The 25,833-nt window shown below is 44.6% G+C and overlaps 1 protein-coding gene across 3 annotated transcripts; it reads right to left on the bottom strand.

Moving 5' to 3' along the window:
• Positions 1-1,777: 1,777 nt before the first annotated feature.
• Positions 1,778-22,400, bottom strand: LOC138721693 (cystine/glutamate transporter-like). Of its 3 annotated transcripts, none has more exons than XM_069859063.1 (13): positions 22,282-22,400; positions 20,070-20,337; positions 16,452-16,578; positions 15,603-15,718; positions 14,796-14,921; positions 11,156-11,255; positions 11,017-11,061; positions 10,706-10,829; positions 10,290-10,393; positions 8,407-8,503; positions 7,508-7,657; positions 4,302-4,476; positions 1,778-3,397 (listed from the first exon to the last, which is right to left on the bottom strand). In XM_069859063.1, the coding sequence occupies exons 2-13, from the start codon at positions 20,260-20,262 to the stop codon at positions 3,333-3,335; spliced, it is 1,422 nt and encodes a 473-aa protein (XP_069715164.1). In that variant the 5' UTR covers positions 20,263-20,337; positions 22,282-22,400; the 3' UTR covers positions 1,778-3,332. The 3 variants fall into 3 exon arrangements, with proteins under 3 accessions (XP_069715164.1, XP_069715172.1, XP_069715156.1); XM_069859071.1 differs by having other exon boundaries at positions 20,070-20,339; positions 22,286-22,386; XM_069859055.1 differs by lacking the exon at positions 22,282-22,400 and having other exon boundaries at positions 20,070-20,687.
• Between the last annotated feature and the right edge of the window lie 3,433 nt (positions 22,401-25,833).

Raw genomic sequence — 25,833 nt, 5'->3', positions numbered from 1 at the left:
ATGCCTTTCTGCTAGCCGCTAACCTTTAGGAAATGGAACTTTTCCTTCTGGTTATTGCACCACACGCATGCGCATCGGCCAGGCATGAAGAGAGCAGCCAGGCACAGCTGATGTTTTTGGCAGATGCATCAGTAGATAGCAGATGCAACATCCCTGTAAAGCAGTGCAGTTTATCCCTGCTGCTTGGTTCCTGTCATTGCACACCTTGCCCTCATTCCTCCCAACTTACCAGTGGCCAGGGATATTCAAGATCACCTTCTTTCAAGACTCCTGCTAGGAGCAGCTTCTGCTAAACATCGCTCTTTGAAAGCTGTGCTCTGTTTCTCCCTGTGGAAAATTTCCAATCTGACCTCCAGCCTTTCACTCTAAAAGGCTGACAGTGTTTCCCAGGAGAGCTCTGAAGCATAAAGCTTAATGACAGGTCAAGTAGTATTAACTACATAAACTTGTTCAGATGCAAACAGGTTGGGATTTTTTTTGGTACACAAATTACATTCAATTGAATTGAATTGCCTGAACATTGTTATTTCCTGATGATCTAGTCAGACCAGATCAGTAGTGGCCAAAACATGTAAATCTCTGTTTGATTTTCTGGAAAGCCTGCACAGTTTTAAAAAAGAAAAAAAATCCATAAATGTGATTATGAAGTTGAACTTCCTTTCTTCCCCATCTTTGCTTTTTTGACTGGCTTTTGACCTCCCATATATTACTAGTATGTGACTCTCAGCCCCACAGTTACACAATTTCTACGCTTCGCTTAAACTGATGAGATTTTTAGGATCAGGTCCCACAGGTTCATTTTTGCATATGTGAATTCTGTAGCGAAATACTTTTCTGAACTGAAGCCAAGAGCTTCAGTAGGCACGAGATATCAGCTCTAGGAAAAACATTCTGGCTTAGTAGAAAATGTTTACATAGCTTTGCTAGAAACAGCATACCATCCTCTATAAAAACAAACAACTCACCACAAACTGGAGACTTGAGCTTACTGTAAACCGATACTTCTGAAGATCAATTTTTCATTGCTTTTAATTGTAATGTCATTTTTTGAGCTGTTGAACCACTGATTTCTGTCAACATAATTATGGTTCTGTGCAACTGACAGGTCTTTGAGCAGACAACCTATATATAGCCCTGCCAGATCATTTTCCTGCACAGTCAGCAGAGGCACCCGAGTGTGATTTCCCAGCATATGCCAAATGAGTTATATGGAGAAACCATGGTCCAGCAGGTAGGATTACTCATTCCAGCAGAGAGGATTACTTATCCTTCCCCCAGGAGATTCAGTTCTTGTTGCCTTCTTCTCAGCAGAGGAAATAGACAAAAACCTGATGTTTCACTCCTTCTGTGTGTCTATCTGCAGGCGCACAGCAGCTTTCTTGCAGTTCCAGACCAATCCCACGTTTGGTGCATGACTGTTGATGCTGTGCTGTGCTCACACTGTGCTGTGCTCACAGGGGTCCTGCAGCACAGCACCAGGATGGCAGCACCTCGTGCTTCTACCTCAACATCTAGAAAATCTCCCAAACCAATACCTAATGGGATGGACTCGGGCTACACTGGAGTGACGGGGTTCACCTGCTTCTGCCAGGTCTTCCACACTGGGACCCAGCCACAGGGCACTGCAGAAAGCTGTGGCAAGGGGTTCAGCTTCAGCAAAGCCCAGCACAAGTGGGAACCCTGCCTGGGAGCCAGGGAACATTTCAAGATCTCACTTCAAACCACACTATCATTTAAAGCCAGTACCTTCTCCTGTGATTTGTGGTGGTTTTTCCTAGTAAGGCTGGATTACTTGTTGAACAATATCCACCAGCTTGTAAATTAAACTGTGGGAGAATAGGGGAGAAATAAGCTCTGCAACCATGCTGCTGCTCTCCCAGTTTAATTTAGCACAGGAATAGGATGCAGCCATAATAAGAATAGTAGTTCTCAATTGCTTTGGAAACAAAATCCAACTTATTTATTTCCATAACTTGATGGTGAATATTACAAGTGTTGGTAGATTACATTTGGTCTGTAAATGGTACTTTGGTTTCACTCTAAGTACATAAATGCTTGATACAAAAGATTTAAAAAAGCTCCATGTTCTGCTCTTGCTTTTTCCAGAGGCCATTAGAGGAGCTTCAACATACTACTTCCCATCTATTCAGAAAAGATTAACAATTAAGTGATTGGAAATAGCTAATTGCTGTTTTATCTGGCTATAACTTTGCCACATTAATAACGTAAACCAAAGTAATCCAGTAACAGAAATCTTCCTTATGTCAATAGTTCGAAGGACATTTATGTATCAATTCAGCAAGTTGTGTGACTGCAGTCTTAAAGTTAAGGTTCTGACACAAAGTCTTTCATGTGTTCTTACAGCACCAAAAGATGCAGTTATTCAGGAATCTGCCCAAGTCTCATGAGTGGTCTCAACCAGCTAAAGCAGAAATCATATTTCACTGGAGTTGGGCCAAAATCTGAATATTGATATTCATTTGCAGTACCAGGTAAGGAGTAGGGCAGGGAAGCTGGGGAAGGGATCAGGATCTATTTTGTCATATTCTTGTTGATATTTAGCTGGATGTTTGGGTTCTTTTCCCATGTGTTTGTAAGTGTCATTTCTGCAAAATAGAATTCAAACTTGAAACATTATTTCAAAGCAAATTAAACTTATTCTGCTTATACAACAATCAAAGCAAAACATTCTGACCTTACTTTGTTAATATTCGAATTCCACAGGGTTTTCAACTACATCCTCATTCACCTGAATCTGCACTTTCTGATGAATGAAGTTTTATTCCCTGCCCTCTCTTTTCCAGTTCATCTACCTTAGTTTTAATTTGCTCTCCCCACCCATTTTCCTTCACAAAGCTTATCCACAGCATGGCTACTACAACTCTTCAGTATGAAACCTGCATTTGGCTTCCATGTATTGGATTTTAAGCTGTGCAACGTGTTCCTTTTCTCTACTTGCCGAGTTAGGAAATTTAAAAAATAGTGTGTGTGTGTGTATATATACATATATATATGCACACTGTTTTACTGAGTACTGGGATAGGCTGCAAAATTAAGATCTTGGTTTCAAAGACACTCTGCAGGCAAAGCAAACTCATTTCAGAGAACTAGATCGTTCTGCTATAAAAAGAAAAGGGCAGAAACAGATGTGACATGCTCATCCTGATCCCAACTGGCTAGCTTCGGAACACTTGCAGCAAGGTTTTGGCTCAAGCTCATCCTCATTTGTAGTGATTATAAGAGTGAGAGCATGGCCTGGTTTTGGTAGGATCAAAGGTTTCAGAAATGGAGTAAGTAGATTTTATCTTCTCCTGTGAGTTCTGATGGGTTTGTCAGTAAGTCTTGACTTCTTGTTGGACTACTTCCAGCAGTAACTGTAGTTTGTGTGTAAGATAATCTGAAAGGGGGAAAAAAAGGAAGAAAGTTTAATCCAGAGCAAATCTTGAGATACAGCTGAAAATCAGAGCATCAGCACTAATGGCTGGAGCACTTATGTTAGCAGATCACTGTACCCGTTTCCTTTCTTGCTGTATATTTTCTTCTATTCACTGGTTACTGAAACACCTCAGCCCAACATCAAATCAAATGGAAACAAGTTAGTAACTGAAATTATAAATTAAACTCAAAACTGGACTCTAGTTTCTGAGTAAATCATTGTGTCACCGAGGCTACACCCAAAGGAAATCTGTGTTAGATATTGCATGGAGTGGAGATATAATTCATTTACACATCCACACCTGTGCCCAAAACCATCTTGGCCTTTTCACTAAGCAGCCCTCAGGCAGCACCATCTTCTCCTACCAGCCTTTCAGCAAGTATATTTGTGCACAGTGTTACATTGTCTGCCTGCCAGTCTTTCTCCATCTTAGCTCTTGATCTTGCTGCTCAGAGTCAGCCAAATTTGACTGAGAGGTGGTATTCCCAAAGATATGATAAAGTTAAGTGGAAACCAGAGCTGGGGTGTGAAAGTGACCCTCAGTGTTCGCCCTGTCAGTAGATCTCAGCCCTGTCTTTTTTAAAACAAAGCACCAAGGCTGGTTTATCAGTATATGCACAAGTCAGGCAGACAACCCTCGTGTGGCTGCTTGCCAGCTGCAGAACATCCTACCCTTCATGTCTTCAGCTGCAGAGGCTGCGTCTTGCGAAAGCCATTGAAGCAGTGTCAGGGGTCAGATTTAGGTTTCATTAGGTCAGTTGGTCATGGGACAATTTGCGTTAGAGATGAGCCCCAGGAGGAAACTAACATCCCACCCCTGAGCGTCTTTACATCTGCAAGACTGAAACTCAAAACACATACTTACAAAATGGACTACGGCAACGATTTGACATTTGTCTGTGGATTATAAGGTAGTAGACTGGAAAACCACTTAAAACCATGGTGCATCCAATGCTAATGTTCACAGGGTCTGAGTAGAAAGACATAGCCACAGTGAAGAGGCAGATGATGGTGAAAGAGACAGGAACAAACAAGGGAACCTGGGGAAAAGACCACAGATGATTCTCAGGCAAAACTGATGGCTGTAGCAAATCAGCCTCCATACATGCCCACACACACTGTATTTATTTCTCAATCATAAAGAAGATGAGAAAAATCGTATAGCTGTCCTGACACTGTTTCTGTACAACCAATTGTGAACAGGTAGGATGCATAGAACAAAAATTGACTCATACCACCTTTGAAGTCCAGTGTGTCCTGAGAGGTGAATACCTCCCTCCTAATGTGTCACCTCACATTGGAAGCCAAGGAGGGGGAAAAGTCACTCATAATCTACTGTTCTCTGAATGTACTGCTCCTGTGTGTGCACATGCACACACGCCTACCTATCAGCTGTGGCAACTGCTGGTGGAAAATCTAAAGCCAAGAGTAGAAGCAGTGCTCTGAATAAAACTGTTCTTTGGTCATAACACTGGTGACTCATTTTTACCTGTCTCCAGCTTGCCTGAGACTTATAATAGCCCAAATAGGATAAATCAGGTTCCCTCTCTTCATAGCACCTCCAGCAAGAACATAAGGATACCTTATTGCTCTCTACAACTACCTGAAAGGAAGTTGTACAGAGCAGGGATCTGGCCTCTTCTCCCAAGTGACAAGTGATAGAACAAGAGGGAATGGCCTCAAGCTGCACCAGGGGAAGTTCAGACTGGATATCAGGAAAAGATTTTTCACAGAAAAGGTCATCAGGCACTGGCACGGGCTTCCCAGGGAGGTGACTGAGTTACCACCCCTGAAGTTGAAAGACGGGTAGACGAGGTGCTCAGGGACACGGTTTAGTGGCAGATAGGAATGGTTGGACTCGATGATCCAAGAGGTCTTTCCCAACCTGGTGATTCTACGATTCTATAAGTTTCAATGGCACCCTGGTGAAAGACCAAAGCAGCAGTCACTGCTTCAGCTTTACCTTTACCCAATTCATCTGGGTTATTTGGAGGCTAAATCGGAAGACTGCAATAAATAATGGAACTGTAAAATATCCCCTTAGTCTTTGGATCCAACGTCAGCCAAGTTACTCCTTGCCATAACTGACACAACGAAGGAGCTGCTGGTGATAGGACTTTTTCCTCATCTTACCGGCGCTTTCTTACCAGTTTTGCCTCAAAATTCTACAGGGTAGAAGAAGGACCAGCAGAGGACCATGTACTTTACGGTTTGGTCTCTGCAATCTGGTGGGAGAGACGAGCTCTCTCTGGCCACTAGAGTGCAGCACATGCCCACACCACCTGCTCTCAGCCCTTCCCTCTTGCAGCTATTTATAACTGGTCTTAGTGTTTGAAGTGGCTATGAAAACTAGGGAGAGGGGAGGAAAACATAAACCAAACTGACCAAAAGCCCAGCATTTTCCTCCCTCACTTAATCTGCCTTTAGGAACTGTTAAAAACCTAAATCTCTAAACCAAAATGGGGCAAAATCTCAGCAGCTGAAAACAGCAGCAGTGCTACTGACTAATAAACTTCTCCCAGGAAGATTGGTTTGAAAGAAAAGACAATACTTATTTAAAATCTGGTTCTGTGTGAGTACATGAGTGCAGCCAGCAAACCGCCTGGGAAGCTTCAAGGTCTCTGCTGAAAATGCTGTCTCCAGGAAAGACCAAGAAGAAAAATTGTCCCAAGCTATGCATCAGGCATTGCACAGTTTGGGGAGGAGCCCTGGGAACCACGGGATGCATTTCTGTATCCTGAGCTTCTTCCTGAGCTTCTGCCAGTCCCTGTGGCCTCAGAGGTCTCTTCCCCAGGAGCTGGCTGGAGGCACCGTGCAGACATGGCAAGACCAGAGACAGGAACAAATTGTGCACGCTTCAAACACCACCCCAGCCAAATGTCTTCCACACATTATCCAGCAGTAGAAAAGGGTCTCTGAGTGCAAAAAAAAGCTGCCCTAGCACAAAGCTCCAGTTTCCCCCGCTGACATGAGGGGATTGACTTCTCCCCAGCGGCCAGCAGTGTGAGAAAGGCCACTGGAGGAGCACAGATGGAAGCTAGGGAAATGCATGAGAGGACAAGACGTCCTCCAGCTTTCCCTTGAGGAGGGGGAACTGAATCCCCTTGCTTCCCTCCTTCCCTTTTGCCCACTTCTTGTGACTTTCACTGCTTATGCCCACCAGTCTGAATGTGCTAGATCTTTGCAGGTGCACAAGCAGGGCAGTGCCTGCAGAAAAAATCCTGCACTCTCCTCCGAACTTGTGCCACCAGCAACCAGGAAAACAACGGAGGCACCAACAGCGCTAGTTGGAAACCAGCATGGGAGAAATCTGGACACAGTCTGCATTAGGCAGCTCCTCAAACTCCATTGGACACCTGGGTGGTTGGTACAATGAGCGGCCCACAAAGGTCACACATGGCTAGAGACTCACAAAGCTGCTCTCCTCTCTCTCCCTGGAGCAAGAAGGAAGCTCCATCTCTCCCAGGCCACACACTGCACTGGCTGTTAGCTGTTGTTAGCTGACTGCTGGACAAAATGCTTTGGTTTATGCATGCATACACTGTGTATGTCCCCAGGGCCTGCAGCAGTAACAGTTGCACATGAGCTGCTTTACACTGTACATGATTCCCCTTAAGTCAAGTTTGCTCCCAGGATCCCTGTGACCACGCTCTTTTCCCCCAAGCCTGGCACCCTCCTGCTTCTCAGCTAGAGCTGAGACCTATCTTCCACTACAATAGCATCCAGGCAAGGGTCCCTCCTTGCAGGCCACGGGAGATGAGTGTGGGAAATGCCTTGTGCACACCTCCTAGCTCCCAGCCTGAAACGTTGTCCCCTGGAACAGGCTGCCATTTTATAGATGTGGCTGGTGACACCATGTAGAACTGACTTTGTAGGATTTACCACATCTGGCTGTTCAAACACATCCACCAATTCCAGGAGCTCCCCGTATGTCTTATTGAGCAACAGGGCTCGAGACCCCTTAGAGCCTAAAGGTAGCCCTGGCCATGTAATATCCTAATCAGTAGGAAATAAGAGAGAAAAGTTACCAGCCTGCATATTCCTGGCTGTTAGATACATGCCGTACATTACCTTGAAAGGGCTGTGCAGTTCTGGATGGCGGTGGCGATGGACAATGAGCCCAAGCGTGGCTAATCCTATGAAGAGCCATCGGGAAAAGCTGAAGAAGTTCAACAGATGGTAGATATCTCCAATACACACCATGGCAGTAACCAAAGGGAACTGAGCATTGTGAAGATGAAATACAGTAATTAAAGCCTTATTACAGTCCTCAGACTAGGAAGGGTAATATGGATCACCTCCTCCAGCCCCTCTGCAGTCATAGGCAGCTACTTCTCAGCCCCAACATTTCAGAGGTCAGAGAGCTTTAAAAAAGTGTCACAGCCTGAAGGCAAAAGGCCTAAATGCGCTATTATGACATGCTACAGAAAGGAGCAATCTTTTCAAGATCAACAGCATCTTTGGTGCTTTATGTCCTAGGCAGGGCAATTAAAACACAGAGCCAGTACAAAGGCTACCTTCAAAGAGGTAAGTTTTTAGCAGGTCAGCCAAGCTGCAAGAGGCACTGCTGCACAGTGAGGATGGAGCAGGACCATTGCAAATAAAACCCAAATCAAACTGTGAACGCTTCTGCAAATGTTCATTGCCCACATTTCCACCACATATGGGAATTTTAGTTTTCCAAATAGCTGAAGCCCGGCAAAGGTGTTTTCATAGGACAATATCAAGCAGCAACTGTGGCAGATGGTAGGAACAGTACTTTAAAAAGATGTCCAAGACCATAAGGCAGGGACTTCAAGATAGTAGGCTTGGATGCCAATGCTGGCACAAGAGGACTTAACACTTTGCAGCCACTTTGTATGTTCCTTGTTCTTCAGAGGCTGACTTAGAATCTCAACACTCTTTAAAAACTCCTCAGCTTCTCTAGGCTTTACGAGAAAAGGATATGTGACACAGCCAGATCTCCTTACCATTAACATGACAGCGGGAAGGGGCGTATGCCTTCGAATGTGGATCATGGAGAAGAGAGGAGGCCACTGTCCTTCCCTGGAGGCCACAAACAGAGTCCTGGGAAAAGACAGGGAGTCCTGTGCTTTAACATCCCACATCCATACTAGAAATGAGAAGATCAGTTGCGGGACTGACCTGAGGTCACTCCTCCCCACCCCTTGAGCACAAGTTTGCTGTTCAAGGCCACAGTTCCGCCTTTAGCCACACTTTTGGGACATTTGGAAGAAAAATTCAATGTTGAGTTCCCATTGCTCTCCCAAAATCAGTTAGTTGAACTCAGGGCAGAGTCCACCAGCATCACTTTACATGGCACATTAGCTGGGAACTTTGGGCAAATCCAAAATGACAGTTACTGAGTTCAGGCTGGAATGAGAAGCAAGAAAGTTTCCTGCTATCAGTGAAGGGGTTAATCTTTCCAATACGAAGTGGAGGGGTCACAAACATAAATTTTTACAAAAGAGGCTAGTGAAAAGATGAATCCATTATGAAAGAGCATTGTTAGTCTCAATGCCTATGTTTTTATACATATATGTACAAATATATATATATATACATATATATATATACAAATAAAGTGTAATTTCCTCAAATAATAGAGGATTTTCAATCCTGTGACCAGTTGTTGGAAAACAGATTTCAGTGTACAGACGAGAGGCCAGCTACACACAAGACCAACTACAAAATCACAGCAGAGCACTCCTTGCCTCCATCCCTTCTTTGACTCATGAAAGGGCAATTAGGGAGAGGGCATTGCATCCAATTTTATAAATTTAATATCCACAAACAAACCACGACAGAGCATCAGCTGGGCTGGAGCAGGGCCCAAAGCAGCTGGGGCATGAGTGTAAAACCGGTTTTATTGCCGTCTCTGTAGTTTTGCAGGGGTGTGGCTGGCCACCAGCCAGGGAGGCCCCACTGCTGTTTATATGGCCTCTCTACAGCGATTATGTTAATAGTGCCAGGATGGGGGAGAGAAAAGCGATAGGGACACGCAGAACCTCTGTGCTGTCTGGGGACTTCTCATCCTCAAAGAAAAACAGTGTTTAGAGGAGCTAAGGAGGAGGATTCTCCACACTTGTATTTAATACAGGACTTCAGGGTAGGGGATCAAGTAACTCATTAGTCTTCACACTATGAAACATCCCTTTCATATCAACTGATTTTTCCTTTTTCAATCAAAGCTGTGAAACAGAACCAGCTCCAGAGAATTTGCTCAGCTCCTCTGAGTTCTGTTCTCCAGTTCCAAGGCTGCCATAAGGACACGCAGCATAGCAGTCAGTGAAGCTAGCAAGATAATTTTTCCATGTAACAAAGCTTTTCTTATTTTCACAAGACTTGTTGAGCCTCAGCTACTGCTTTAGAAATAGCCCATCCCCAATAACATTTTGCTGACTTCGAAGCGAAGGCCTCGAGGGAGAGTTTGACTTCGGCCAGAGATCCTCACAACAGAGGGACCCTGTGCCCTGCAACAGAGCAGCTGGGTTAACCCAGTGAAAGAAGACTTGGTCTCACTGAGCAGCTGCCAACATCAACAAAGCCTCTAGTTCACTAGAAACACTGACATTTCACTTTAAACTGAAGATTTAAACTGAAGGGTAGAGAGAGAAGATAAAAATCTTTGGTTTTGACCAGCACTAGATATCAAAATCTGGATCCATCCAGAAATAGAAAGGGTAGACTCAACAAGGATCAACCTGTAGTCGACATACTGGGAGTCAAAAGGCTTATATTTCCCCACAAGAGTGGCTGAAATGCCATCACATGGATGTGTAGTAGCACAGGTCACTGGTGCTGCCCTACAATTCAGTAAGCTAAAAGAGTAATAAATCCGTAAGGACATTACCTTGAAAATGTGAATATTCCTCCATTCATGGTTCCAAAGCAGGACAATGCAACAAGGACGGGCACCACTGAGATCAGGCTTTTAAAGGCTCGCTGCACAAAGCTCTGGAGGGGAACAAGCGTGACTTTAGGAACTCGGGGTGATCTCTAGATGATATCAGATTCAAAAGAAAACTTCCTCTGTTGAAGGAGTAAAATATAACTCATAAGTCGTGCTTTCTCTACTGTCATCTTCAGGTTCTTTCTCATTATCTTTTAGGCAAGACTAGAAGAAATCACTAGAAGGAATAATCCAGAGAAATGACAAAGCAATAAAGCATTTATTAGGAAACTCATCTCCCATATATCTGCCATGACCATGCCTTCAGTATAAGCTGACCACACTGTGGAAAGATAATAGTAGGGGGGCCGACTCACCACAGCCACAGCAGGAGAAGCCAGAACATCTTGCGTTCCCAGGACTGTGTAATAAGAGACGTTGGTGAGCATATACCCCACAATCACTGTGATCACAGACACGATGACAGCCAGGGGGATATTTCTACAAGAAAGGGGAAAAGACACACACAAAGAACAAACTCTTATGCCTTGTTACGCACAGTATTACTGCTGATCAAAGCTGGCATCGTCTAGGTGAGCCCACAAACTTTTTTCCTCCTATACTGCATTTGGGAAAGCCATGGTACCCCAGAGGCTGGTAACCCAAGATGACTTCTTCCCAGCCTTACCGTTCAGGTCTGACCAACTCTTCCCGCACAAAGCTGGTCTGAAACCTGCAGAGTGGGAAGAGACAGAGAGAGAGCTTGAGCCACATATCAGACTGGACAGCAGTCTGCTGCCCATGAAGCACCCTCCCATCGCACCTACCAGCCTGAATATGCGAACATGCCTGCATAGAAAGCCAGAGGCAGCTTATCCAAAACCAGTGATTGTCTGTCGAAAGCATCCTGGAAGTTTTTGGTGTGGCCTGCAGAAGAGAGAAACAATGGACCTGGAACAGGGAAATGTCAGAGACGGGCTTCCTTCCAGCAGGATAACACCCTTTCTACCTCTGGCTCAGACCTGGGAAGAGTGTCTGTGACTTCCTTGGAGACAGGTATTCAGATTTGTTTCATTGCTTTAATTTGCAGTGCTGTGCTGATGTGTATACTTCACTAACAGTGGCAGGACAAATCTGTCCCCCATCCAGGTGTGGGAGACATTTCAGGTAGGGGAAGAGTGGCAGCTGGTTCTGTTTCAGACAGAGCTTGCTGTGGGAACAAGAGATTGTGGAGACGAGAGGATCCAAGTTGTTCTGTCCTTTCTCTAGGCCCAAAATTAATTCACTGTGTTGATCCCCCTCTTCCACTCCAGCCCCCTAAGCAGCTGGATGCACGCTCCTCTTTGATGTGGTGCAGCCAGCGAGGCAGATAATTCAACTCTCGCTGTGCTCCCCCCTGCTCCTGCTGCAAGAGCACTGACCCCAGCCCCACGCCAGCTGGAGCGTGGGAATTGGAGTGGAGGAGGGAGCAGAGATTGCCAGCCTGGCCTCCTGCTCTGGGCATGCTCCTCACCCACCACCCCTGCCAGCCACCTTGGTTTGTCTGCAGGAGGAGGAATTAAGGGCACAGAAGGCAAAGCAAAAGAAATTTTAAAAAGCAGAGGTGGCTTGGATAGAGATCCCACTTTAACAACTCTTCAGTTTTCCTAGAAGTTTCTCTACTTGAAATAACAATAATAAAACAACCAAAGCAACAACAACAAACATCAAAGTCAGGAGTTTGCATGTGAACCATATTTTAACAAACTCAAAAAAAAACACAGGGAAGGGAGAAACGCCTAATGGCCTCTCATTCAAAGGAAGACCAATAAAAACATAGTCAAGAGGAGTTGTATTTCTAACATGTTTAATATCCGAGTGGCCCACCACGTGTATATTCAGTTCTCCACATCAAAGTCTCTTTAAAAGTAAAAGGTGCAGATCTTGCCTAGTTGGGCTTTGCCAGGAAAAGTCTGAAATAGCACAGAGCACGTGGGGAAAGTCAGGCTGCTTCTATGAAGGTGCATTTGTAAGGAGGTCTATAATGAGATTTGGGCATTTGAAACACTGGCCCAGCAAGACTGAAACAAAATTGAGAAAAAAGGAAGGTAAAGGCAGAGAAAAGGACAAGAGTGCAACCCAAAAAAGTAGAACAAGGCAGGGGAAAATCAGGCAAAATTATTTAAAAGCACAAACCAGATTTTTAAGCTCAGAAAGAAACCAGGTCCAAAAGAAAATAGATATGAAAAAACCCAAAATCAAAATATGGCAGTGGGCCTATCAGGGTAGTCTTTTTATGTTCTAAAATGATTGCTGGTAAGTGGTGGTGCATAAAAAGGATTTATTGTCTGCAATACATTAATGAGTGATTTACAGTCCCCTGTGAGTCACATTAAATACAACCTGTCATACTGGGGTCTCTCAGAGAATACCCCCTCCAGATGTCACTAGCACTTATCCTTCTCACCAGAGGACAGGTGCCAGGGCTCCAGATTGTCATTTGAAGGCATTCCTAACAATAATTGCTTGAGATTTCTAGCTGCAGGGCAGTGCTTTAGTTCACAAATGCTGCCAGCCGGAGAGCATCTTTACATGTTCAAAGAAGCCAGCTCCAGACATCAAAAAGAAACACAAACAGAAGCCTACTTTTCTCTGCAGAGGAAGGTAATAGCATAAGGAAGGGAACAGGCTTCTTCCCTTAAGCGGGAATGCCTTGGCTTTTCTATAAATTGAGGCTTGGATTAAAGCCAATACTCTCGTATCATTCCGGTAGGGTTTTTTCCCTATTCTGGATGTGAGCGTGCAATCCTGCATGAGTCCATTTTAAGTTTACCAAGTTACTGCCCATCTCAATTAGGAGGTGAAAAACATTAACGTAAGCCACACAGAGGTTAGTGATGCAGTTACGGGGGCTCAGCTGAGGGTTGGTAACTCACTGTACAGCTGTGACTGGGCCAGTTCAGCACAGGATGCTATCACACACCCCTGATGTCCATCAAATTTCATAAAATCATAGAATCATAGAATAACCAGGTTGGAAGAGACCCACTGGATCATCGAGTCCAACCATTCCTATCAAATACTAAACCATGCCTCTTAGCACCTCGTCCACCCGTGCCTTAAACACCTCCAGGGAAGGGGACTCAACCACCTCCCTGGGCAGCCTCTGCCAGTGCCCAATTACCCTTTCTGTGAAGAATTTTTTCCTAATGTCCAGCCTAAACCTCCCCTGGCGGAGCTTGAGGCCATTCCCTCTTGTCCTGTCCCCTGTCACTTGGGAGAAGAGGCCAGATCCCTCCTCTCTGCAACCTCCTTTCAGGTAGTTGTAGAGAGCAATGAGGTCTCCCCTCAGCCTCCTCTTCTCCAGGCTAAACAACCCCAGCTCTCTCAGCCGTTCCTCATAAGGCCTGTTCTCCAGCCCCTTCACCAGCTTTGTTGCTCTTCTCTGGACTCGCTCCAGAGCCTCAACATCCTTCTTGTGGTGAGGGGCCCAGAACTGAACACAGGATTCGTGGAGCGGTCTCACCAGTGCCGAGTACAGAGGGAAAATAACCTCCCTGGACCTGCTGGTCACACCGTTTCTGATACAAGCCAAGATGCCATTGGCCTTCTTGGCCACCTGGGCACACTGCTGGCTCATGTTCAGTCGGCTGTCAACCAACACACCCAGGTCCCTCTCCTCCAGGCAGCTTTCTAGACAGACTTCCCCTAGTCTGTAGCACTGCACAGGGTTGTTGTGCCCCAAGTGCAGGACCCGGCATTTGGCCTTGTTAAACCTCATGCCATTGGACTCTGCCCAGCGGTCCAGCCTGTTCAGATCCCTTTGCAGAGCCTCCCTGCCCTCCAGCAGATCAACACTTCCACCCAGCTTAGTGTCATCCGCAAATTTGCTAAGGGTGCTAATTTGTGCTACCTTGGAAGGATTTTGAGTCACACTGAAAGCAGGCAAGTCTGACACCAAAGAAAGACTGTCCACAGGGGAAGGTTCACACAGCCTCAGGCACTGAGGGAAGACTCAGTTTTGGAGAAAGTACAGCTGAACTGGATGCATCAGCCAAGGTGCAATGATGTAGTTTAATGCAAGTTACCCCAGTCTCAGCTCCCAGCTAGTTCATATCCTCAATGGCCTCAAGCTCCACCTGGGAAGGTTTACGCTGGACATTAGGAAAAAATTTTTCACAGAAAGGGTCATTGGACACTGGAACAGGCTGCCCAGGGAGGTGGTTGAGTCACCTTCCCTGGAGGTGTTTAAGGCACAGGTGGACGAGGTGCTAAGAGGCATGGTTTAGTGTTTGATAGGAATGGTTGGACTCGATGATCCAGTGGGTCTCTTCCAACCCGGTTATTCTATGATTCTATATCCAGCACATAGGCAGAGAAAGCTCCTGCCAACTAAAGGAGTGCCACATTTATCACCAGGGACCAATAAAAGCTGTGATAGTCAGGCTTGTGGAGCACCCTCCCTCAGCCACACAACAGCACACTTACCCTGAGCCAGCAGCATCATCCCTGGCACAATGATGAGTGCAAGAGCCAGGAGTTTGACCATGGAGAGAGCCGTCTGCAGCCGGGCACTCCAGGTGACACTCCAGGAATTGAGAGTGAGGACAGTGTCTGGAGAGGAGATCAAACTGTACACAGTTATACACTGTACACAGGAGATCACAATTGTAGCCCATGCTCAACACATGCAGGAAAAAAATGCAGCAGCACTCCCTGCTCTAGGAACTTCAGGGAGAAGCTGCATCTTCACAAAGAGGATGCTTGGGGCTAGAGATAGCCAAAAACATTACAGGTCTGGCCCAGATCGTAGCATTTGAAAAGCGAGCAGAGTTATGCTCCTAAGAGCATCCAGGAGCCTGGTTTCTGTCAGGTGATCCCTGCCTGCCTGGTGGGGAGGAGTGAGGTTTCCCGGAATGTCTCAGCAGCCCTCTTCACAGTGGTTCCTGTGCCAGCTCACACCAGTCTGGATCAGGCAGGACAGCTTCATGGGCTAAGTGCACCAGGCAAAGAGTCCAGAAACCCTCAAATCAAGAGGCATCTGTGCAGTTGTACATGAACTGCTTCTATCCCCGTACTTCACACAGTTCCCTGACTTAGGGCTCCAGCTGGTCAACACGGAGACCCCTTCTTGGAGAATATAGTGCTCCCAAATGAGTAGTCTGGATCAGGAAGTTTTAGGTGGGTGAGGGAGCCCTAATTCCACACTTATCCCAGAAGATAAGTACTTTAAGTACCCCTGCTCTGGGGCAGAGCAGCTTCAAGATTGGTAGTCCCATGAAATTTAGTACTTACAGTACCCCAGGAGAGACACAAGCTTCACAGCAGGGACAGGGGCTGCGCAGGGGGCGAAAAACGGCTCCAGCATGTAACGTCCAAACGCCAGAGAAACCACAGCACTGTTGGCAGGCCTGGAGAATGGGAACCGAGCACAAAGTGTAGTCTTTAGACAGCCTAAAAATGGCATGATGAAGAACTGTGCAATAACTGGGAGGTGGGAGGGAGTTTCCCCCCCCAGTTTAACCCTGCTCTCCCATGCCAATGATAAATTCCCACAGGGTCTTCTTCATAGGTTTTCTCAGCAATTGTTTACAATCACATGCTGCAAGATTTATCCCCTACTTGAAATCAAAAGTTGAGATTAATCATACTGAGCAATGCAGTATGGTTCATGCGTCCTACTTCATCTCAGCTTACATGAAGGATGCAGGTTATTAAGAAGAAAATCTTCCCCTCACAAAGTTAAAAAAGAAGAAATTTACAGTAGTCTAAAATATTGTTTAACTTGAAGCTAAGCTAAAAATTTATCTCCATGGGACTATCTGAAGAAGGTTCAGAATGAAAACAGAAGATCTAAAATAAATCTGACATCTATTGTCAGACTCTGAAAAACACCACGGCTCTTGTACATACGAAGTATCAGGAGAGAAGAAAGAGATCATTCAGGTATAGATCACATTGAACATGTGTAACTCTTTAACTATTATGCCTCCTTCCTTTATCACTGAAAATCTTTGAAAGCTGTTCAGATTGTTTCTACTTTTTCCTTTACAAACTGCCAAGACTGCCACCCAGCACTGTAATGTGGGGTTTTTTTGAATCATCACAACATCCAGCAAAAAGCAAACAAACAAAATCTCTTACCTGATAGCAAAAAATTCTGCCCACAGGAATAAGAAACTAGGCAGAGGTCCTAGTGTCTCCAAAATGTAGATATAATGCCCTCCAGACTTGGTGATTCTCGTTCCAAGCTCTGCATAGCACAAGGCACCTGGAAAAGGTCAGGCAGAATTTAACTGAAAATTCCGTGGATTTTCTCTTTTCTGTATGACTCTTCAAGGATTGAATTAATCTGTTAAAAATAAATAGCAAATTAGAGGAAGAAGCAGGGTTTTAGCAGAACAACACTTTTGCCTGTTTTTGTGTGTTTTGAAGTAAGTTCACTTCTCTATCAGAATGAAAGATTTTCTCTGTTTTCTGGATAATGATTACAACTTTTCCATGGAAGTTATGCAGAAAGGTGTGTGAAAGAAATTTTGCATGAAACTACAAGAGGTTTTGTTTGAAAAATATCCTGGAGGTTTGCACTCTCTTGCTTCTCTTCACAGCAGTACCAGCATAACCTTGCCTACAAGACAGTTACGGCAGCTCAGTAGACAAGTTGTGGCTGAGCGGGTCATTACAACAGTCTTGATCACAGACCATGTTCCTATGTCCTTATCTTGCATCTTCACATAAATCCCTTCGTTCAAAGACTTTAAAGGGCGTGCCCTCTGAGAGAGAAGAATGCCAGTGGAGGGAGACACAGCCCCAATGGTGTAGAGCAAGGGAAGCATCAACATGAAAGGCTCTCTTGGTCTGTTCTCATGTGTTCATGTATGAGTGCACTGACAGAACCAGGACTGCCCACTTCTGCCTTCACAAGGACCTCTGCACCTCCCTGGGACACAACAAGAAACCCTGAGAGAGGCACACTGGATAAGACAGATTAAAACTTTCAGGCAAAGTGATAGAAACCTTTATGCTTCTGTCTGTGCCAAAACAATTCCCATCTGTGTTGTCTCTATAGAGCAATTTGTCATGCTGTTTGGATGTGTCTAAGTACAAATCTTAAGCCGTGCCTATGCTGAATTCATTTGCTAGGTTAAACATCCTTTGTCAGCCAAAGGAAATCATAAAACACTCCATTGTGCATAACTCTCCTTGCAACAGGGCTGAGCGCGGCTGGGATGCTGTGGGGTAAGACTATCTCTAGTTATGCTGTCTGCTTCTTTGCCCAGCTCAGGCAGCTGCAGAGGGAGAGAGCAGAGGAACCCAGTGGCGATACAGCCGTGCCTCCAACTCCCATGGTGATTGTGCCTTATTCAGGTCATGACAACAGCGAGGAACTCAATTTTTCCCACTTCTCTGTTGGCAAATTTGTGCATAATCTTTGTTCAAAGCCTCTTCTCATTTATTTCAATTGGTCTCTTTACATGCCTCAAGCATGCGTTTAAGTGCTTCACTGAACTCATGCTATGGGACTCACGTAAATGCCATACTTGAAAGAAAAATGTGTAAAAGAGAGCTAGACTTTTTAATGTGCTGCAAAAAAAAAAAAAATGCCAGAGAAATGATCAGGCAAAGTCGAGAAGCTGATGAAAGGGCAGAACAAACTGACAAATTTGTCTGTAACTTAATAAAGAGGCTCCCAAGACCCCTCCAGAAGAGGCTATCAAAGGATGCAGCAGAGAGGGAAACCTTTCATAGAATCATAGAATCACCAGGTTGGAAAAGACCCACTGGATCATCGAGTCCAACCATTCCTATCAAATACTAAACCGTGCCCCTCAGCGCCTCATCCTCCCGTCCTTTAAACACCTCCAGGGAAGATGACTCAATCACCTCCCTGGGCAGCCTGTTCCAGTGCCCAATTACCATTTCCATGAAAAATTTTTTCCTAATGTCCAGCCTAAACCTCCCCTGGCGGTGCTTGAGGCCATTCCCTCTTGTCCTGTCCCCCGTCACTTGGGAGAAGAGGCCAGCACCCTCCTCTCTGCAACGTCCTTTCAGGTAGTTGTAGAGAGCAATGAGGTCTCCCCTCAGCCTCCTCTTCTCCAGGGTAAACAACCCCAGCTCTCTCAGCTATTCCTCATAAGGCTTGTTCTCCAGCCCTTTCACCAGCTTCATTGCTCTTCTCTGGACTCGCTCTAGAGCCTCAACATCCTTCTTGTGGTGAGGGGCCCAGAACTGAACACAGTATTCGAGGAGTGGTCTCACCAGTGCCGAGTACAGAGGGAGAATAACCTCCCTGGACCTGCTGGTCACACCGTTTCTGATCCAAGCCAAGATGCCATTGGCCTTCTTGGCCACCTGGGCACACTGCTGGCTCATATTCAGTCGGCTGTCAACCAACACCCCCAGGTCCCTCACCTCCAGGCAGCTTTCTAGCCAGACTTCTCCTAGTCTGTAGCACTGCACAGGGTTGTTGTGCCCCAAGTGCAGGACGTGGTATTTGGCTCCTGAGAATTCCAGCTGCAAAGCTTAGGCTACATGATCAGCACTCACATTATGATTTATCACTCTGCTCGGTTAAAACAAAAACTGTATTCACATTATGTTTTAAGATTTTCTTTAAGTGCATCATTCACCAAACAACCTCACAGAGGCTGCATCCCACATGTACAGTAAAGGAGACCTGCACTTAACAGCGTACGCAATCACGTGAAATGTTGGTCTGCATATGCTAAGAGCATGAGCCACAATTGTTTGCATATTAACAATTAGATGTCCCATTTTTAAAATTGCACGTACACTTCACAGTGCCAATGTGATTTTTTCCACATAGAGTATTTCTTCTTTCTTCTTTGTTTTTTTCCTGTTATGACAAACAAAGAACTTTAAAGTCACCCACTGAAATAAGCACCAGATTTCTTTCCAGAGCTGAGCAATCTTGCAGTCCTCCTAACACCACCTTCAGAGCATTTCTGAGATCATCCTTTTATGCAGTTAATGAAGGAAACTAAAAGGCATGCATCTTATCAATTGTAACTTTAACAGCTATGTTATTTGGGAAGAACTAAAATGGAACTGTTCTCAAAAAGTCACTCCTTCATGAGAAAAGACTGGTATTAAATGGCAGAAACTGAACCAAGGGTAACACACAGAAAGCGGGGCTGAACTGATCTACTCCATCTCCTTGCTCCAAGGCAGCATCAGACATGTCCAAACCATTTCTGACAGACAACCACCCTCCCATCCACAGCTGGTGGATACCCTGCTGCTCCCCAGGCGATCTGCTCTAGTGTTCCTCTAACTTCACTGACAGAAAGGGGATCCCCTATGGCCTGTTAAGACTGTCACTTCTTAGCCTTTGCACAGTGTCTTTGAAAAGCACCACAAAGCCCTTGTATTTGCAAGTGCCTTTTAGATGCCTCCATCTCTCTCCTACCTTATAGAGTGAGTCTCCTCATCTTCTCACAGCTTTCCTGGCAGAGACTACACTGTCTCCACCTGCAGTTGTTGTCACTCCTTTGCCCTGAACTCACACACCATTTCATATTCACAGACCATAAGCGGTGGGATCATTTTAGTCACCTCAGGGGCATGATTTGAACTAAAGATCCCTGCTGACCCCTCCCCAGGCTTGTTAAACCTTTGTTTCTGTTGCAGTAGGAACAGCAAAATTTCGGTCTATTCTACTCCCAACCTTTTACACATAAAATGTGCTGGTTCCCCTCCCAAGTGCTTAAGCAAAAGTTGACAAAGCTCACCACCACTCACCAAACATGGAGAGGAGCCCACAGGCAAACCAGACAACCAGAGAGAAACCCACGCTGCCAGAGTTTTTTAGTACTCCTTTGGGGGAGATAAAGATCCCACTGCCAACCATGCTGCCGATGAGGAGGGAGAAAGCCCTCAGCAAAGTTATCTTTTTCCTCAGAAAGACAGCCTCATCCTTCTTGTCTTTCCCCATGGCTCTTCTTCTAATCCCAGGGGAAGCACATGCATTCAGAAGCTACTGTCTCCCAAGCGTCCTCAAGGTTCACCTGTAAGACAAGGAAAGAGTTAGGGATTCAGGGTTCTTCTTTTCTGGACAAGATGTTTTTGCAGAAGCCTATCAAGATTATTTGAGTCTATTCTTTTCAGCTGCTGGATGCACCAGCCAAACTACAGGTGCATATAACACACTCAGCACCATCTCTCACATCAGTACAACTCCTGAGAGTGACTGTTAGTGCTTTCTGCCTCTTCTGCCACGGACTACAAAGCATTACAAGATGCTTCAGGATATGATGTTCAAATCCAGCTTTGATGCCCAGACTGGAACTGGCCAGGTTAAGGTTAATTTACTGGGATATAATTTGAGGGAACATTGATATCAGCGTGCTGGCATAAAGTAGATTTCAAGCTGCAAACCTAATAACCAAGGCCTTGAGATTAAAATAAAAATTACATATTTTCAAGGAGCAAAGAGGTTTTCTAACTGGGGTACCTGGATGAGTTGAGCTTTTTAACTTCCTATCCATCCTTGCTGAATGAGCAAACTCTGATTTTCTCACCAGGGCTTAATTTTTACAGTGTTTCTTAATATATTGTCAAGCCTTTTTGTTATCAGAGTACTGAAGAGTCAAGAACAAGTACTGTTTACAATTGTAAGACAGAGGATAGTCACTAATATCAAACACGTCATTTCTTCTATTAATATAAAACTTTCTCAGTAACAACAGCAGGAGTGAAGAGTTTTTCCTAGAAAAGAGGGAACTTCAGACACTCTGGGAGTCACACAAGCTGATCTAGATCCGGTTCTCTTGCCCTACAGTAACTTCGAATTCACTGTCTTGTCTCTCCAGTCTCTCTCTCAGTTTTAGGCTGGCACCTTAACCAAGAAACTCACTTTCTCTTTAGGTAGGTAAGATGAATTCACATTAGTTCATACAGTCCAGTTTGCTGTTGTAAAACTGTTTGTAGTTTTTCTAACAGCAAGGTAGACGTTTTACACTGCTAATTAACCATGGCAGAGCAGACACCATGGGTCTGGAGTAAGAGTCTGGCTCCTGTTCCTTCTCCTGCCACGCATCCCCTCCAATGCTCATGTGCTCAGCTTTAGTGGCTTTTTCATTATTCTAATGCAGTAAACTGCAGATGTAGTGAATATTTGCCCTAGCCCCATGTCTTTATACTATTACAAAGTCACACGGTACACAAACCCATACTTTATGGATTTCTTAAATTATTTAAAGATTGCAGTGACGTGTCCAAGAGCAGGCAATGATCACCCCTAGAAGCAGATCTAAGCAGCCTAAAGTTATTTTCTTGATAGTCTATATTTTCCATGCAATGACATAAATGTCCTCATAACTTCGAGGGTACAATTCTTGTTACCACTCACCCACAGCAGCTCTGTGTATACCCTTATAGATCCACTGTAACTAAGTGCTTTTTTCCCCCATCCCAGCTATTTTCCCACCTGGAAAATGGCAGGAAGAAGCAGAGGTTATCACTTTCTCTACACACGTATGAATAGCACATGTAAAAAGCCCTCTCTCCTGCCAGCAGCGTGAGCTGGTTTCTCTGAGAGCACGCCAAGCCTGCACAAGCATCTTCTTAATCAAATCAGCCAAGTTTAGTTATTAAACCTCTAATGAGTCCCAGAGGACTTCTTAAGGCTCAGATGGGTCACATCAGCCTCATCTGGTCCTGCAGAGCTACTCCTTGGAGTCCCACAGCCTGGAGACAGCAGTTCCAGAGTGGCAGGGAAAGACCCCTAGGAGCTTCCCGATCTGTCAGCTGCAGTTCCCTCAGATGCTAATTAATTAGCTCACGTGAAATACTGATATCATCTGGTATTTCTCAGCTGAAAAGCGAAGCATGGAGCATCCATTTCAACAGTGAAACACAGAGGGCTCGTTGAATTGAAACCAAATTGAAGATAGACGTTTTGTGCAAGGATATGTCTAAAATGCTATTGTAAGATAATTAAAAGGGCACTTATCTGTTTGGCTGGGGTTTAGACAAAGCAGGTGCATTTGCAATCCATCTGACTTGTTTCTTGCTGGGATCCCGAAGTAGGAAATGACAGCAGCTCTTCAAGGGCTCTGAAATTACACAAAGTTGGGGGGAGGAAAAAAAAGAGGAGAGATCAAATCAAATTTACAGACCAGGTTAATGATCCAAAGTAAATACCAAACTCCGTACTTCTGTCCACATGCTTCTTTTTTCATACTATTGCCATGCAAAAGTATTTGTAGATAGAACAGTACAGTAAATTTCAGAAACATGAAATCTATCAGGATTTGTTCCAGAAGCTGTTGAAGGAGGAGGTCAGGGGGAAGAAAGAGTAACAGAAAGCTATTGAATAGCACTTCAAAGAGACACCTAGCAGAGCCCACTGCCTGGAGAAACCATTCCTGCCTGCTCTGCTTTCTAGCTATGTTCCAGCACCAGGCACATTAAAATGCAGAGATGTTAATCCTTGTGGCAATGCTTAAGAATATTCACAATGTGCTTAGCACAAAGGGAACACACAAAGCAGCTTTTTGTTCCCCCTTTTGACTTAAAGAACAGGCTCAAATCCTTCCCCTTCGGAAATGCAGTACGGAAATGCAATACCTTCGCCTAAGATGATCAGCCAGCAGGACTGGAGAAAAACAAACCCATTTCACAACTTTTCACACCTGCTGGATCTTTACTTCCTTGCTTGTCATCTTTACTGATTTTATTTATTATAATTTTTAGCTGTTAATCTTACCTTACAGGCACTGGATCATTGATGGAGATGAAGGAGACAAGCCTAAAGGGAAAACCATATTTGTTATTCCTAGCGGTGTCTAGAGGCCTCAGCTGAGAGCAGAACCCATCCTTATCAGCACAGGCAGAGTAGATGTTACTCTGCTGAAAAGCTATTAATGCAAACAAGCAAGTTTGAGAAAGCAGAGGCGGGAGAAAGCATCATTCTCAGCTGGGAGCTGAGACCTAGAGCAACAAGTGAGCTTCCTCCTCCCATCACACAGGAAGCAGGTGGCATCCCTGGGAAACAAATCATACCTTCAACGTCCCAGTTCAATTACTTACCCCCTCAAAAAAACCACAGCTACTAGGGAACACTCCTAACTGTTTACAGCTGTATTTTCTTTCCGTGGGCCTCAATCAATACAATACAGCCAAGAGCAGCTTAACCTCTTCCTTTTCATACTGCAAAAGATGCAGGCATCAAACTGTTCTCTGCAGTCCCTCTATTTTATTTTTTTTTAAGTGCCAAAAAATGTCACTCCAATTCAATGTCCACCACAGGGCTCAGGATCTAACTAAATAAAATCAGCAGTGAATGGGAGCTTTTTTTATTCATGCATGAAAGTAGCATAAATAAGTTTTAATGAGACTGGTGGTGGTCTGTTCTGGGAACTCAATCAGAAAATCTATTTAGGAGACCTGAGAGATGTTTATTTATAGACCAAAATGAACACAAAAAAACAGGCTGAAAAGACAAGACGTGCAGCTCAACTTCTTTTCAGCTTTCTACAGCTGGTTTACCACCCTTGATAAAAAACCGAAAGGGACAGTAGTTAATAAATCAGACTCAGACTAGCAGCCCAAGATGTAGTAATAAATCCAGGGTGACTGCCTTAGTTGTAAATGTAAGAATCATTTCCACTGGCTCCTCTTTCTGCAGAGTTTCACAGGTTCAGTCTTGTGAGTTGTCTATCAAAAGAACTGCCATTTCCTAACATTTCTTTCTTTTTATTATTTTTTAAGCCTTGACAGCAAAATGGTTCTTGGCTCAGGTCACACTTACCACTCTTATAATCTCATTTAGGCATTTCCACTTGTCCTTTGCAAAAAAAGTGACTTCTCCTGGAAAACAGACTGATGATGTGGTGAGTCTGGACCTCTTGATGATGTGATGATGACATTTTAATTGAGAATGTAGAAGTGTTCAATACGCTTTGGACTAAACTGAGTCTGGCTTTCAAGCAGCAAAATTGCTGTTGCTTTTAGGATTTCTCCTACTAGGAATTGTGTCCTACATCAAGTTTAAAATTCTTCATTATGACCTGCCTGCCAAAGCAGCTGCTACAAGTGGAGATATTTTAATAACAGTTGCACTGATCATTTTCATAAGATGTACAGAGCACATGATGTCATCTCACTTTTCTAAGCATCCAAGTGTAACTCTCCACCCAACTGCCACAAGAAAAAGAAACTTCTAAGCATCCAGAACTGATTTTCCATGAATGCTGTGCAGAAACTCTTGTTGGAATTGGCTGTTCCATGAGCATTCCTTCCTTTCATGTTGCCACTGACATGCAAAACACAAATATGGGAGAGACACACACCTGATCAAAGTAGGTTCAGACTCTTCTTTTGCAGCTATTAAAGACTATCAGAAAGGTGCACCAGCATCCCTGTGAAATGAATTAACATGATTCCCCCTTTCTTAGAAGCAGGAAAAGGGAGTACCCCTTGTCTCCCTGCTCATTATATCAGAAGGACCCAAGTGAGCAGCATCCAGAGTACCAGGCACTGGAGCATATTAATCTTAACGAGGAGACTGTCTTAAATAGTGGTGCTCCCCAGGGCCAGCATCTTGGCTTTATAATATCTCTTGTGGGGCACAGTACAGGGAACTGTCCTTGGAGCTTTGTTCTTCTGTGGACATCTCTCCAAGTAGCAAGCTGTTTTCACTCTCCAGATCAGACCTCCTCCCTGGAACAAGACAATTTGTCCTATTTGAAACTGTTTTCTTAGCTGCGTAAGACAGAACACAAACAAAAATAAATCTAAACGTGTCTAGCAGAAGACACCCAACAGAGAATTCTAACACTGTAACAAAGTACAGCCAAAATTTCCCCAAATGAGAATTCCTCTTAACCATTTCAAAGAAAAATAATAAAAAATCTCATAATAGAGCAACATTCCCCTCTTCCCAGCAATTTGTCACCCTGCATCAGTGCTGTGGGCTGATGGTGCCTGCCTTCGATGTGGAGCTGGGCAGTGCCAACACGCCACAGTCCTTGCTGTTGCAGGAGAAATTCTTCAATGAACCAGGACTTTATTTTACCTCTTGCCTTGGCCGAGAGCTATACAAGATGGTCCTTCTTAGCCACTGCTTAGAGATATATCAGAAACAAGTTTAACAACTTCAAGCCGCTCCCTGGGGTACACGGTCCCCTATCATGGTGTAGCAGGTGCTAAACTGTCACCCATCTCTGGGATGTCGGTCTGTGGAGCTGCTGTAGTAGGGGGCTTTATCAAGGCAAATATACCCATCAATATAAGGCAAATGACACCATCACCCAGAATCACCTGGTATATTTGCTTTTGAGGAGCAAATTTATCTCAAAGTCTTCTCAGAAATGTTCTGCAAGAACAAGACTTTTCTTGAATGGAAGGAAATGCCAACGTGGCCATACTTACCACTGGCTTTCCTCACAAAGAGGAAATTCTCCACTAATGCAAGCTGTTTTATCCTGCTATGGAGACAGTTCTTTCCAGGTGAAAACCTTTCTTGGTGCAGAGGAAACCTTCCTCTGCATCTGCTATTGTC

The sequence above is a fragment of the Phaenicophaeus curvirostris genome, chromosome 1 (assembly GCF_032191515.1).
Source record: "Phaenicophaeus curvirostris isolate KB17595 chromosome 1, BPBGC_Pcur_1.0, whole genome shotgun sequence".
Lineage (NCBI taxonomy): Eukaryota > Metazoa > Chordata > Aves > Cuculiformes > Cuculidae > Phaenicophaeus > Phaenicophaeus curvirostris.
The sequence above is the reverse complement of the archived record's forward strand: the minus strand, read 5'-3'. Positions and strand labels throughout refer to the sequence as shown.

What these genes read in the sequence shown, in the direction of transcription:
- LOC138721693 (XM_069859063.1), bottom strand. Translation starts at nt 20,262, where the DNA reads ATGGGGAAAGACAAGAAGGATGAGGCTGTCTTTCTGAGGAAAAAGATA. An exon ending in CTTCTCCTGCTGTGGCTGTG is followed by an intron (nt 10,394 to 10,705) that starts GTGAGTCGGCCC and finishes GTTCCCCTCCAG; the next exon opens with AGCTTTGTGCAGCGAGCCTT. An exon ending in AACTGCACAGCCCTTTCAAG is followed by an intron (nt 4,477 to 7,507) that starts GTAATGTACGGC and finishes TCTTTTCCCCAG; the next exon opens with GTTCCCTTGTTTGTTCCTGT.